Source organism: Lynx rufus, unplaced genomic scaffold (genome assembly GCF_022079265.1).
Source record: "Lynx rufus isolate CCGP_SWC_20201006 ecotype Redwood Valley unplaced genomic scaffold, mLynRuf1.p SCAF_5, whole genome shotgun sequence".
In the NCBI taxonomy this organism is placed as follows: Eukaryota; Metazoa; Chordata; class Mammalia; order Carnivora; family Felidae; genus Lynx; species Lynx rufus.
In genome coordinates, this window is record NW_025814867.1 from 36,424,134 (window position 1) to 36,437,924 (window position 13,791).

The window sequence follows — 13,791 nt, forward strand, 5'->3', positions numbered from 1 at the left end:
TTGCTTTGGAGATACCTCTTTTTAAAAAAAATTTTTTTTAATGTTTATTTTTGAGAGAGAGAGCATGAGTGGGGGAGGGGGAGAGAGAGACAGAAACACAGAATCTATTGGAAGCAGGCTCCAGGCTCCGAGCTGCCAGTACAGAGCCCAACTCAGGGTTCGAAGTCACAGGTTGTGAGATCATGACCTGGGCTGAAGTCAGATGCTTAACCGACTGAGCCACCCAGGTGCCCCTGGAGAGGTCTTTTATATGTAGCATATGGTTGGGAGTTTTGTCTTATTTTCCAACTTACTTTTTTTTTTTTTTTTTTTTTTTTTACTATGGCCATTCATTGACACAGCTAGTGTTTCAGGCTTAGTTTTACTATCATATTTTATGTCTTTGTGTTATGATTTCTCTTGCTTCTTACAGCAGAATCTTTCAGTGTGCGGTCTTTTGTGTTGTGTTCTTTCTGACAGTTTGGAAGCTTTGCACTTTAGTTCTTCTAGAGGTTGCCTTTATAACTATGTAAGATGCATTTTATCTTTTTTTTTTTTTAGACTGTGCTAGTTGTCTCCCTTCTGAAATAAGTGATCACAAAATTACTTTACAAATTTAGTCACACTTTTTATATGCTTTGTGACAGCTTTTTTCCGGTGAATTTTCTTGATTTGCCATTTGTTGTTGTTGTTGTTCTCTCCCTCCTTTATTTCTCCTGTAAGCATCTTTGACTATGTCGTGTGCTAATTCCTCTAGATCAACGTTTTGCAGGGGATTTATGCAGAGGGGAGGTGCCAGGAAGTATTTTAGGAGAGCAGGATTGCTCCCGGTTCATGGTAATTTTGTTCCTAGGACTGAGGCCGTGATTTCTTTTGGCCTCGCTTCTACCCAGCAGCACAGTTCTGTAGCTATGGGCTTCCCCCCATCTCCCACTCTGCCTCAACAACACACTGCTTCCTGTGACGATGGCAGGCCTGTGGTTTTCTTGCTGCCCCTGCCCTCCTCTGTCCTCAGGGTGTCCGAGGCAGCTCCCACTGCCAGACCACATGCCCTGCTCCCACTGTTCTGTTTAGGAACCATTGGTTTTTTTCCATCAGAGAGTGCCAGCTACTGGTTGGCTCTGCCAGCTTTAGCCGAGATCTGCAGCCACAGGTGTTTTCTGTAGGTGTTTTCTCACCCCCGTTTGATCTTCGCTGCTTTTGGCAGTCCTTTACTGTTTTTGGCAGTCTTTCCTTATAAGTTGTGGTTCGGGTTACAAATGTGTTCTGGTTTTGCTGAAGATAAAATTTGCATTTCTCTTTCTCTTTCTCCTTTATTTTAGGTGGTTTGGGATATGAAAAGAAGTAACTGTATTCTGCTATCTTCGGGCTGTCTAGTGTTGCAAATTTTTACGTGCTCTGGTTTCCCCCAGATTAAACATTAGCCAGAGCTCTCTGGATAGGGTTGGCATGTGCTGAAGTTGGGGTCTGCAAATAGAAGGAAAAGAAAATGAGAGTTGAGAATAAAATAGGAGAGTTAGAAAGGAATCCATAGTATACTTGCCGTGCTGTGTAGCAGCAAGCTTCTTTCCTTCTCCGTTTGGACTGTGGCTGGGAGTGGGCCACTGTTTGGGTGGGAGGTTGTGGCCAGGCAGAGCAGGGCATGAAAAATGCCTGCCTCTTGGTCTGTCTCAGGGCAAGTCATTCTGAGCCCAGCAGCTCTTAGGCCAGAGAAGCGAGGGCACATACCTCTGCCCTGGACTGGCTGCCGGGCTCACCTCTCCATCTTTCCCCACACCCAGGGCTTGTCCAAGCAGCCCAAGCACTCTGGGCTCTGGCTGGCCTCCTAGAGATGGTGGCCAAGTCCTCCTCCCTGAAAACCAGGATCTTGCCTCAGAGGAGGTCGTCCGGGGTCAGTGTTGTTAATGGTGTTTACGTGCCCAAAGAAAAAGCATGCTTATCCGGAGGGAAGGGGTGCTTGTGGGATTCCCAGAGGATAGAGCCAGAGAGGAAAACCTGCCCCCAGAGTCTCAGGCTTGGCCCTTTGTATTACTGTCTCTCCAGATTACCATGCCACCCAGCGGGTGCTATTTATCCCCATTTTACAGATGAGGAAACTGCAGGCCACGCAGCTTCGAGTTGGAGACAGGCATTTGGATGCAGTTTTTTCTGGCTCCAGAACCTGGGCTCCAGCTCCCTCATTCCCCCTGCCTCCCGCTCCCCTTCCCATGGAGACCCCACCCCACCCTCAGATGGCTGTCCTGTGTCCATGTTCACGTTATTATTCACGCAGCCCCTGGGCATCACTGGCTGTCGGTGCTGCTGTTGTAACCCGTGCGCTTTGCTTCCTTCCAGGAGCTTGGGCCCCTGCCCCAGCCCGGTAGAGGCTGTGGAGGTGTACGGTCCAGAAGCCTGGTACCCAGCCCGGCGGCCCATCCCTGGCTGTGGGGAGCGGAAGCTCCCACGAGGTAGCGGTGGCCTGCAGCGGCCCCCTCCCGGCAGCGAGCCATGGGCCAGAAGCTCTCGGGGAGCCTCAAGTCGGTGGAGGTGCGAGAGCCGGCGCTGCGGCCGGCCAAGCGGGAGCTACAGGGAGCGGAGCCGGGGCGGCCGGCGCGGCTGGACCAGCTGTTGGACATGCCGGCGGCGGGGCCGGCGGTGCAGCTGCGGCACGCGTGGAACCCTGAGGACCGCTCGCTCAATGTCTTCGTCAAGGATGACGACCGGCTCACCTTCCACCGGCACCCGGTGGCCCAGAGCACCGACGGCATCCGCGGCAAGGTGGGCCACGCCCGGGGCCTGCACGCCTGGCAGATCAACTGGCCGGCGCGGCAGCGTGGCACCCACGCCGTAGTGGGGGTGGCCACGGCTCGAGCCCCCCTGCACTCCGTGGGCTACACGGCACTGGTGGGCAGTGACGCGGAGTCGTGGGGCTGGGACCTGGGCCGCAGCCGCCTCTACCACGACGGCAAGAACAGGCCGGGAGTGGCCTACCCCGCCTTCCTGGGGCCCGAGGAGGCCTTCGCGCTGCCGGACTCGCTGCTCGTGGTGCTGGACATGGACGAGGGCACGCTCAGCTTCGTGGTGGACGGCCAGTATCTGGGCGTGGCCTTCCGCGGCCTCAAGGGCAAGAAGCTGTACCCGGTGGTGAGTGCGGTGTGGGGCCACTGCGAAGTCACCATGCGCTACATCAACGGCCTTGACCGTAAGTACAGAGTGGGGGTGCCTGGCGGTTTCAGAGGCGGCCTGTCGCGGGACCAGTTGGGGAGGGCGGCAGGAAGCAGGCGAGGCCCCACCTTCCGTGGTCGCTGGGCATAACCCTGCCGTGTAGAGGACGTGGACTCGCCTTTACTGGCTTGGTGATCTTGGGCTGTGCCTCAGTTTTCCCACCTGCAAAGGTGGCACAAGGACAGTAACCTTGGGCGGGTTGTTGTGACGATCACATACCATAATAATGTATGTGACGCGCTGAGAACGGTGACTGGCGCCTAATAAGGGGCTTCCTGTGTTGATGCGAATCATGAATCTTGCTATCTGTATAACGGTTATGCAAAATGAGGTCTCCTCTGTGCCAGGCCTCAGCTCACAGCAGGAGGAGAGGGACGGTAGAAGACAGAGTCCCTGCACACGAATGCCATACACTCTGAGTTAATATGTATAATAAGTGTAGTAAGTGATGATAATAACGACTCTCCTGTATTGACCACCAGCTGAAGGCAGGGACTGGACGCTCAATTCCCAGCTCTTCCTGGTGAGGAATAATCATCTCTAGCTGATTATTGCTTCCTGGGAATGAGAGCCAAAAGTTGTAGAATCTCTTAATTTTTCCAAGAGGACCCAGAAATTTAGATCTGTGTGAAAGATCCCAATTTTCGGGAGTTGGCAGCTGCTGAAAACACCACGTTGTCAAACAAAACACCCTCGCAGGCTGTAGGCAAGCCCCCGGGCTGCTGGGGTTGATCCCTGGCAGCTCTAAGGCCTCCTGTCATTTAACATGCACCATCATGCTGTCAGGCAGCTTCAAAATCACGGCAACAAAAATGGTTATGTTTTTAGGAGGGAGTCATTCGGAGGCAGGGTGGCCTCTGGACAGAGGCACCTATGGCCACCAGCTGAGCGGAGCCTTGTGGGCTTATGCACTCCTCATCCAAATAGACTTCCTGCCACACCCCTGACACAGCTCACAGAGGCAGGTGCTTAAAGCCTGAATTCCAGTTTATTCATTTCAAATGAGAGATATAATTGCCCCCATTTCAGGGAGCAGAGCTATAGAGAGCCAGTGTCTACCTAGGTCGTCTGTCAGCCCCTGAAACTTATTCTTTTTCCACGCTCCCCCCCACCACCTTCAGTTGAGGCGCTGAGAGTAACACCCAAGAAAAGAAGTCAAGAACAAGATTTTACTCAAGTAAAATTTATATTTACTTGAGTATAGGTTAGGTTGACTGTTTTCAAGGGTGCCAGGCCAGCAGAAAGTGGCTGGTGTGCTCAGCTCTCTGGTGTAATAGGTGATATTCTTGCTCAGATTTCCTTTTCACGGTTGTTGAACTGAGATTGCCATTGATGGCAAAGTGTTGTTCTCTTTTCTCTGATTTATCTGGTTAGATCTCAGAGCAGCTGAGTGTGTGCTGAGAAGGGCTAGTTTAATCATCCCAGTGCCATGTGGAGAATGTCTGGAACCCTCACAGACATGGGGCGCAGGCAAACCCCAGTACCAAGAAAACCAATGGCAACAACAAACACTCTTTTCAAGCAGAATTGGGAAATTTACTTGCCAGAATTTATCCTGGGACTAGAAGGGTGGACTTGGTGCACAAGGCTCTGGAGTCTCACATGCCTTAGTTCCAACTGCATCCCCAGTGCTCAATGGTTTTGTGTCTTCAGTGAGTCATTCTAATGCCTTACAGCTCATTTTGCTTGTCAGTAAAATGGGACAGGATCAGGTCTCTTTCACAGCTGCTGTGAGATCTCATAGCTGGGATTAAAGGCTGACATTGATACCCAGCAGGAGCTACCTGAGCCAGCAATTGGGCCCCCAAGGTGGACTTCCTCTTGGGTATTGATTCACTGGTATTGATACCCAGCTATTATCTGTTGCTTGGTTTTCAGGCACAAAGCTGAGATGCTAACAAGGTCATAGACCGTGGCTCCCCCATGAGTGTTAGGATCAGGAGGAGTCAAGCCCTGGTATCCTCCTTGGTGCAATGTTGGTGGGGAGCTAGGTGGGAACAGATAGTTGTGATGGGGGCATTTTGAGTGCTTGGATCCTTCAGGTGGCTGGAGAAGCTCGGTGAGGCTGAAACGTGGACTGTTCCATGCTTCTCCCCACTGGCGGTGATTTTTGAGGTTGGCTGAAGCTGGAATGCTCCTCGAGGAGGCAAGCAAAGGCCGGGATGTCATGTGATGCTGGCCTGTAGCATCTGTTGTTCCATGTCAGGATTGGCTTGTCTGCTATGACACTGGCCTGTTCTCCAGCTAGAAGTAATGTTCTCTATCATGGGCAGGGTATGATTGCAAAAAGGAGGAGCTCAGCAGAGGCACCTGGCTGGCTCAGTCGCTTAAGCGTTCGACTCTTGGTTTCAGCTCAGGTCACGATTTCACAGTTCATGAGTTCAAGCCCCACATTAGGCTCCACACTCCTGCTTGGAATTCTTTCTCTCTTCCTCTCTCTCTGCCCCTCTCCTGCTCACTCTTTCTGTCTCTCTCTCAAAGTAAATAAGTCAACTTCAAAATTTTTTTAAAAAGGGGGGGAACTCAACTTTTCTGTGCTTTGAAAGGCCATGGTCAGCCTAGGACAAGCCCTGACTACGGAGTGGGCCATAGGACATGCTGCAGTGGACTCTGATAGGGACTGGTTGGGAAGGGACTGTGTGATGCCCGTAGCTGGGACCTGGGCTGATGTCCACCAAGGGCATCCTGGGCACCGGGAGGCGTTTGGCCTCAGGGAGTCCCTGGGCAGGGAAGGTGACCCAATGTGGGGTTGTGTACATGAGAATTCTGTGCCAACATTGGTTGCGGACATGATGTCAAGTCCCCATTCTCAGACCCGACAGGGATGTAGGGGAGCACAGTCAGAGACACGTTCTGGAGCAGAAAGGCGGGGCTGCTCTCTGGGGTTGCTTCCCCGGAAGATCATCAGGGAGAGAGCTGTGCCCCGGGCTCCTCACAGACTATGTTAGTGTGGCCCTAGCGTTCACCAGAAGGCCGGGCACAAAGATTACCGCTCTGAACCTCACTGTTCTCCTTTGTAAAATGGACGTAGTAAAGCTCGCCGACACAGAGCAGTTACACGGCAAGTGGTGCTTCTGCTTTCATTAGCTAGGTGAGCGGAGCCAGGTCCTGGGGTTGACCTATGGGTTACAACAAAAGTGGCCTCAATAGACGCTTCTCCTCTAATGTGATGGAAGGAAGTTGATGGATGTCCTTTTCTCAATTTTTGAATTTTTATGACTCTGAAAGCAAGACCTAAAAAGGTCTAACCTCATTTAACTCGGAAGCATGTGTTCGCTGGGGGCAGGAGCTCCTAGAAGCACGTTTTCCTGTTGCAAATGTGTTCTTTGGCCGTGGCATGGAGTGAAGTGCCTCTACCTCTCAGAGTTTGCTGCAAAGAGCTGCAGGACCCCCGGGGGCTCTGCCATCCGAATGAAGCGCAGAACCAAGGCCGGGCAAGTGGGCAAGTCTCCAGATGATCAGATCCAGGGCCCAAATAATAACAGCAGTAATAGCACACCAGCAATAAACTAAACTCCCTCTTAGGTGGTGCTGGGCTCTATTCTAAACACTTTACAAATTTTAACTCATTTAATCCTTGTAACCACTCATTCAGCCAATGCCTGTATTATCTCATTTAAAGTGAGGAAATTGAAGCACAGAGAGCTTGAGTATGTTGCTCAAGGTCACCAAACTGGAAACTGGGGGAACTGGGATTCAAACGGGAGGCATAGTGGCCCAGCGGGCCCCTTGTGGAGACGTTTGCAGAGGGGGCAGAAGGGAAGGAACAGGAAAGGCTGCTCCACCGGGCTGGGTGGCCACACAGCCAACTGGACTTTTCCTTCAGCGGTGGGTCTAGGTGAGACTCTGAAATGCTGTGCTGGTAGCTCTCCTCACTCCTGCCTTCATCTCTAGCCCTCAAAGCTCTTGGCTCAGCACAGAGCTCCACGGGGTGTTCTAAAAAGTTAGCTGCATAAAGACAGCCCCAGCAGTGGCTGTGAATCAGGCATGCTTTGGTCGCTAACAGGAGAATGTCACTGAAAATGTCCCAACTGCTGTGAGGTTTGGCCCAACTGCTGTGAGGTAGGCCAGGCCTTTGGAATCTGCTCCAGGATGGTTTCCGGAGTTGCTCCTCTGCTCCCTGGCTCCTCCTTCCACATGTTGGAGGCCAGGAAAGTAGGTTGACAGAACGGCTTTGTCTCCTGTCTTGGAGATCTTGGGTGGCGAGTGGAGTATAAGTGACACAGGAAGTGGAGAGGAGCCCCAGACAGAGACGCGCAGGCTTGGAGTGCCACACAGCTTTGATTTGAGAGTCATATAACAATTACAAGGTGTTTGTTTGTTTATGCCATTCATGTTTCGTGCTCTGGGCCAGGCATTCTTCTCTCCCTCTCCCTCTCCCCTGCCTCGCTTTTTTGTGCCTACAATAAACATGGAGGCATTGTGCTGTTATTATCTCCATCCTGTAGATGGGCAAATGGACTCTTGGAAAGGTAAATTAGTGAATGTGCTCAAGGCCACACAGACAGGCAGCAGTAGAGCTGTGCTTAAACCCGGGCCCGAGCACTCCTGTGCCCTGCCTCCTGCTGTCTAGACCATCCGTGACTCCATTTTGCCCACCAAGTAGGGCCTGATTCCACAGAGCAGGTGTCGGTGCCCAGGGCTCATTTTCTGGGGTGGGGGTTGTGGGGGAGAACGGGAAACATAGGATCTGAGGTCTAATTGGCAGAGAGGGCTTGGCCACCTGCATCGGGCCAGGGAAACTGTATTTCCAGACGTTGTTCCTAGATGGTTTAATTGACCTGCCAACAAGTATTTATTGGCGCAGCGGCTCAGCAGAAGAGGCTGGCAGCCAGCCAAAGCTTCTGGTATTGATGAAGGCCAGAGAGAGTTTTATACCGAGATGAGTACAAGGACACCATCCCCTTGCCAGAGCCATCCTCCAGTCTGCACTGAACTCACCACCTTCCTGCTCAACTCCCATGTGTCTCTCCCAGGTGACATGGTCCTCCCAGTCTCCCTGACATTGAGACTCAGCTCCTCTTTGCTCCTGACGCAGGGCCATACCTGGTCTCCCCTTCGCCCTCTGTCATATCATTGTGCCCTGACCCCAGCTCACCCCCAGCCCTCAGCCCAGGCTGTCCCCTGTGTACTCATTCAGCACCTAGTGTCCCTCATCTGCTCCATTTACTTTTCCATATGTGTGCCTTCTTTCCCTAAGTAGATATGAAATAAGTTCCTTAGGACGAGGGACGGTGACCCAGGAGGCATGCGTGGGGAAGCCATAGAGACTTAAAAATATGTATGTATTTACTTATGTTTGTCTTTTTAATGTTTATTCACTTTTGAGAGAGAGAGACAGACAGACAGACAGACAGACAGAGTGGTGAGCAGGGGAGGGGCAGAGAGAGAGGGAGAGGGAGGCACAGAATTGAAAGGAGGCCTCAGGCTCTGAGCTGTCAGCACAGAGCCCGATGAGGGGCTCAACCTCATGAACCATGAGATCTTGACCTGAGCCCAATCGATGCTTAACTGACTGAGCAACCCAGGTGCCCCTGCATTTACTTTTGAAAGGCAAACTGAAATATAAACATGACAATGGAATACCCCTCTCCCCTACACCCATCAGCTCCCCAGCTCCTCTCCCTGCTGGCAACCTCCCTTAACAGTTTCTCGAGTTTCCTTCCAGAATTTTATGACAGAGAATTTTTACATGAGTGTGATCATGCTGTAAACATTGTTCTGCATCTCACTTCCCCCTTAATAGATCTTGACGATGATTTAATATGATTAATGTAGAGCTGCCTCATTCTTTATTAACAGCTGTATGGAGTTTCTTGGTATGGTTGTCTCATAATTTAATAACTCAGACCCCTGGTTTTTGACATTAAGGCAGTTTCCAATCTTTGAGAATGATCATTTGATTCCGATTTAAGTTTCATTTCTGCTTCCTGGCCAATTAACATCCTCGAGCCATTGTTTTCCCATCTGTGCAGTGGGAATAATCGTATGTACCTTTGCATCATTGCTGCATGAGAAATGATGCAGAAACAAAGCATGGTCCAGCACGTGGCTCCTAGGTGTGTGTGCTGCAGGGTGCTGTGGGTATTACTGCGCTTACCCTGCATGACCGACTGGACCATGTCCAGTGCTGAACTCACCCTGGACACTTGATGAATCTTGTGAACGATTTGGCTTCTTGTTTAAGATATAGTAGAATGACATTAATTTGCTGTTACGGAGGCTTCAGACAGTACTGGACTCAGATCATTTGAGTCGCATAATCTGGTCCTTTCGTAGGGTGAATGTCAGTGCGGTAAGTCACCGGGTCCCTTACCTGCACAGAGCGGGTCCACAATGAGCGTGGCTTGCTCTTCTGTTGTTGCCACTGCCGCTGCTGAAGCTGGTGGTTCTGGGAGGCAGGGACTGCATCTCAGCCTTCTCGGCCACCCGCTGTTGCACCCCCTTGGAACTGAGGACATAGTAGGTGCTCAGTAAGTACACGTGAATATACTGGCCTCCTACCACCCAGCACAGCTTTTCTTTTCTCTGCTGCAGTGGGACCTGAGTCACAGTTAGCTGGAACAGAGGGAGGCTGGCTACGAGAGGCCGCCCTCTTGAAGCCTGACCCTAGAGTGACCCATTCCCGCCTCTCATTGTGCGTGGAGCACAGCACATCTGTCCCCACACTCAGGCCAGGCGAAGGCTGAACGATGGGCTGGGCAACTCAATTCAGAATCTTGACATTCAGAAAGTGGCCCCTGCCCTTTGTTTTCCACAAAAAGGAACAGACTTTGAGCTGAAAAAAAGCTTTTGCTCAGACACCGTGGCCTGCTGTGAGTGGGGGTTTTTCGCATTTGAACAGCGGTGGGTAGGTTCACTCTAGGAAAGTCCTGCCTGTAGGAAGGGGGCTCTGGAGCTCAGGCTCAGTCAGGAGAGTGTCACCATGGGCCGGGTTGCAGTTACACACGGGGCACTGCAAACAATGCGTGCCTGCCATCTTCCTTTCAGAGGGCGTCAGTGTGGCCTCGTGGGACAAGCTAGGGCTCACTCCTGACTGGGCTGCTCATTAGCTGTGACCCTGAGCAAGTCACTTCACTTCAGAGCCTCAGTTTCCTTATCTATAATAGTAATAGAAACATAACCATGCTCAAGTTGTCATGTGGATGATATATACAAAGTAAGTGGGCTAGTGCCTGACACATAGTAGATACTGGAAAAAAGTAGGTTTCACAATTGCTGGTTATGACAATTGCAGCTCCCATAGATTGGTAAAATTACTGTTAGAGTTATTAAATGTGGAAATACTCATTGTTATTGAATTTTGGTCCACGGGGCGCCTGGGTGGCTCAGTCGGTTAAGCGTCCGACTTCGGCTCAGGTCGTGATCTCATGGTTTGTGAGTTTGAGACCTGTGTTGGGCTCTGTGCTGACAGCTCAGAGCCTGGAGCCTGCTTCAGATTCTGTGTCTTCCTCTCTCTCTGCCCCTCCCCTACTAGAGCTCGATCTTTCTCTCTTTCTCTCAAAAATAAACATTAAAAAAAATATTTCGGTCCACATTGTGCAATCTGAGGGATTTCACATAAGGGAGTATGTTGGTTTGGGGAGATTTTGACTCTTTTATCTTTAAGATACTTGGTGGAAATGCCACCTGAGGTTCAAAGACCACTGTGAGTTTGTCACAAATGAGCTGGGAGTGTTTAGCCTTCCTTGTGAGCAGTTTCAAAGGTTTCCAGCTAAGTGTCTGGTTTAAGCATTTTGTAGTTCCCAGTGGCAACTTGGTTGGTGAACGAGTGTTCAGCAAGGATGTCCAAATAAGTGACCTCCTTGCCAGCTGTGCCCCACATGCATATTCAGTGGGGGTGAGCTACTGAGGTGGTGGGCCTGAGGGGCAGCATCTGCCAGAGAACAGATGGTCAGTAGGCCCGACTGTGGGCCAGCCCCTGCTGGACCTTTGGAGGAAAGGGAAGGGGGAGTAGGTGGCCGGTCTCCACTCTTCGGGAGCTGGCAGGAGGGTGAAGGCAGGCCCCAGGCATTATAACTGGAACAGATGCCATCCAGCAGCCAGTGCCAGACCCCCACTTTACAGGTGGGAGCTGAACGGACCAGAGAGCTGGGAGGACGTGCCCAAGGTCACCAACTAATTAGCCTAAAACCCAGACTGCCAATCCCCCTTGAAAATGCACCTCGCTGGAAACAAGAGAGTGAGAATCCAATGCAATTTGTGAGCTCATCTTGAAAAACCCTGACATAGATGACAGAGGACATAGGAGTTTAAGAGGAGAATGATGCCTTCCTAGAAGCAGCCTTTGCAGTTTGAGCAAAGTTCAAACCCTCCATGGCTTCCCAGTGCCTTCTACATGTCAGAGACCCTGTCCCTACCCCTCTCAGACCATAGAGCAAGGAGTTCAGCCCAGAGACCAGAGACCCACCGGTCCCTTCATTTATGATGAGCTGGGCATAAGTTTCCTAACTTCTCAGTGTCTCAGTATTCTCATCTGTAAAGTGGGTCTGATGATGGCACTCACCCCATAGACTTGTGGTCAGCAGTGCTTCTCAAACCTTAACGTGCATTCAGGTCAGCTGGAGATCTTGTTAAATGAGGTTCTGACTTAAAGAGGTGTGGGCCGTGCCCGGGATTCTGCATCAGCTGCATGTTGAGGGCAGGGCACAAGATAAGACTTCCACATGAATGGCTTGTCCCTTACTTCCACCGTCCTCACTCTGATCATGCAGCCAAGCCAACCTGCTTATTCCTCTGCGCCTTGGTCTGTGCTGACCTCTTTGTTGGAATTGGCCTGTTCCTCAGGCCCGCCCCCCTCCCCCCATCAAAGCCCAGTGTTACCGAGCCAGGCTCTGCCCACTACCCCTCCTGCCTGGCTGACGTGAGGGTAGTTCCTGTGCCTTGCCCCCCAACACTCCCCAGCCTTCCGATGTCCACCTGTGCCTCAGCATAGCTCCTTCATTTCCCATCCAGCCCCATTTTCCTCTTGTTCTCATCCTCCCCAACCACTGTGTGACCCAGTTTACCTGTCCTGGAACCCCAATTCACACAGCTGCCAGCAACGTATACACAAGTAAATCCGTGAATTTTCCATGAGGGCAACTTTGTTTGGGAAAAGATTACTGCAAATAGAAACGGCTCTTTGTTAAACAGTTATTGAGCACCTACAAAAGTCCACATACTGCTTGGCACTGCTTATGCATCACATCGTCTTATTTAGACACCCCCAGCCCCATACAAATGCTAGAAAGTGCCCTGTGCCCATTCGCTCATCAAATCCCCACAGATGAGAAGATACTGTTGCCCCGCTTCCCACAAGAGGAGCCTGAGGCCAAGGGAGACGGAGAGCCCGCCCACAGCACAAGCTTGGAGGCAGCCGTTTGCACGGGAATCCAGGCCGCCAACCCCAGCACCCCCACCTCTAACCTCCAGGCCGCACGGGGTCACGGCGAGCCTTCCTTCATATTTGCTGGTGGTCTCGAGCCTTAGCAGAAGAGTTTACTGAAGCTGGCATCAGCAGACCCACTGCCACGGCATTTAGGCCCCCTAAATACAGGACATCCGGACTGTGTTCATTCCCACCTGTGCCCGTGGGAGCGGTGCTGACGCAGAGTGGGTGGTGCGGTGGTAGCGATGAACGGAGTAAGCAGATTTGCAGGACGGTGTTGAAACGACTGGGGAGAGCAAACAGCCTGCCAGGCTGGCAGCAGCATTTGTTTGCCGCGGTCGGGGAGCCAGCTGACCCTCCCAGTCGTGTCCCTTGGTTAAGGCAAGGGGGCAGTTAGCATGAGTTACAGCCCAGCCCAGACACTAATAAGGCTGCTTGTCTGAGGCCTTCCATAATTCAAGCTAAGCCTGTCCCGTTTAAGGGCTGTTCTTCATCGCATCTTCCAAGACTCGATGCCTCCTTAATGATTTATTTGCTTGGGATGAAATTAAGCCGAGACAGCGTGAGCTTGGAAAATACTGCCGGGCTGGTTCTCCCCAGTTCTTCGTCCTTAGTGGTGGCCACTTCTCTACACAGAGCTGTGAGCCCCGCTTTGTGACCTACCTGCTGGGAGCCCCGGGGGGCACGGGCGGCCCTGCCACGACCCTCTGGGGCCACACCTGATGAGGCACCTGGTGCCTCTCATCTTTCCCACCTCCCAGGCTGGCGACCCCCCTGGGGAGCAGCGAGGGGTGGGAGCTGTCAGCAAAGACATCGCTGTCTTGGCTTTGGAGCCATTTAAGTAGAAGCGCTTGAGGTGATCCATTTGGAGCTACGGCCGTGTTCCAGATCTTGCCCTATTTGTTGATGTTTCTCCCTCAAAATGCATTTCATGAGAGAGTCCCAGGGTGAGAGTGGGTTTGCTTCTGGTGTTTAGTGAGGTGGATGACAGATCTCTGCCTGAGTCTGGGCCTTGCTAGGAGGGGCATGTGGGATCCGGTTTATCTCCCTAAGTGTGGCCGCCTCTGTGGGGTGGGGCCGGAGATATGGCCAAGGGCCACTCACGTGGAGGCCGGGTGCCGAGTGAGGGTGGGACGTTTAGTCCAGCTCCTTTGGAGTTGCCTCAAGAAAGGGGTGAGTGTGAGGGTGTGTGAGGACTGAGCGGTCCAGGAACGGGAGTGTGCTCATGTACCTCACTG

The 13,791-nt window shown here is 51.9% G+C and overlaps 1 protein-coding gene across 1 annotated transcript in view; it reads left to right on the forward strand.

Moving 5' to 3' along the window:
- The first annotated feature begins 2,466 nt into the window (after positions 1-2,466).
- The window catches only part of SPSB4 (splA/ryanodine receptor domain and SOCS box containing 4), a 63,734-nt gene continuing 52,409 nt past the window's right edge, over positions 2,467-13,791 (forward strand). The window contains exon 1 of the mRNA XM_047098740.1: positions 2,467-3,160. Coding sequence (XP_046954696.1) covers positions 2,467-3,160 — 694 coding nt within the window. The remainder of the gene's footprint in view (positions 3,161-13,791) is intronic.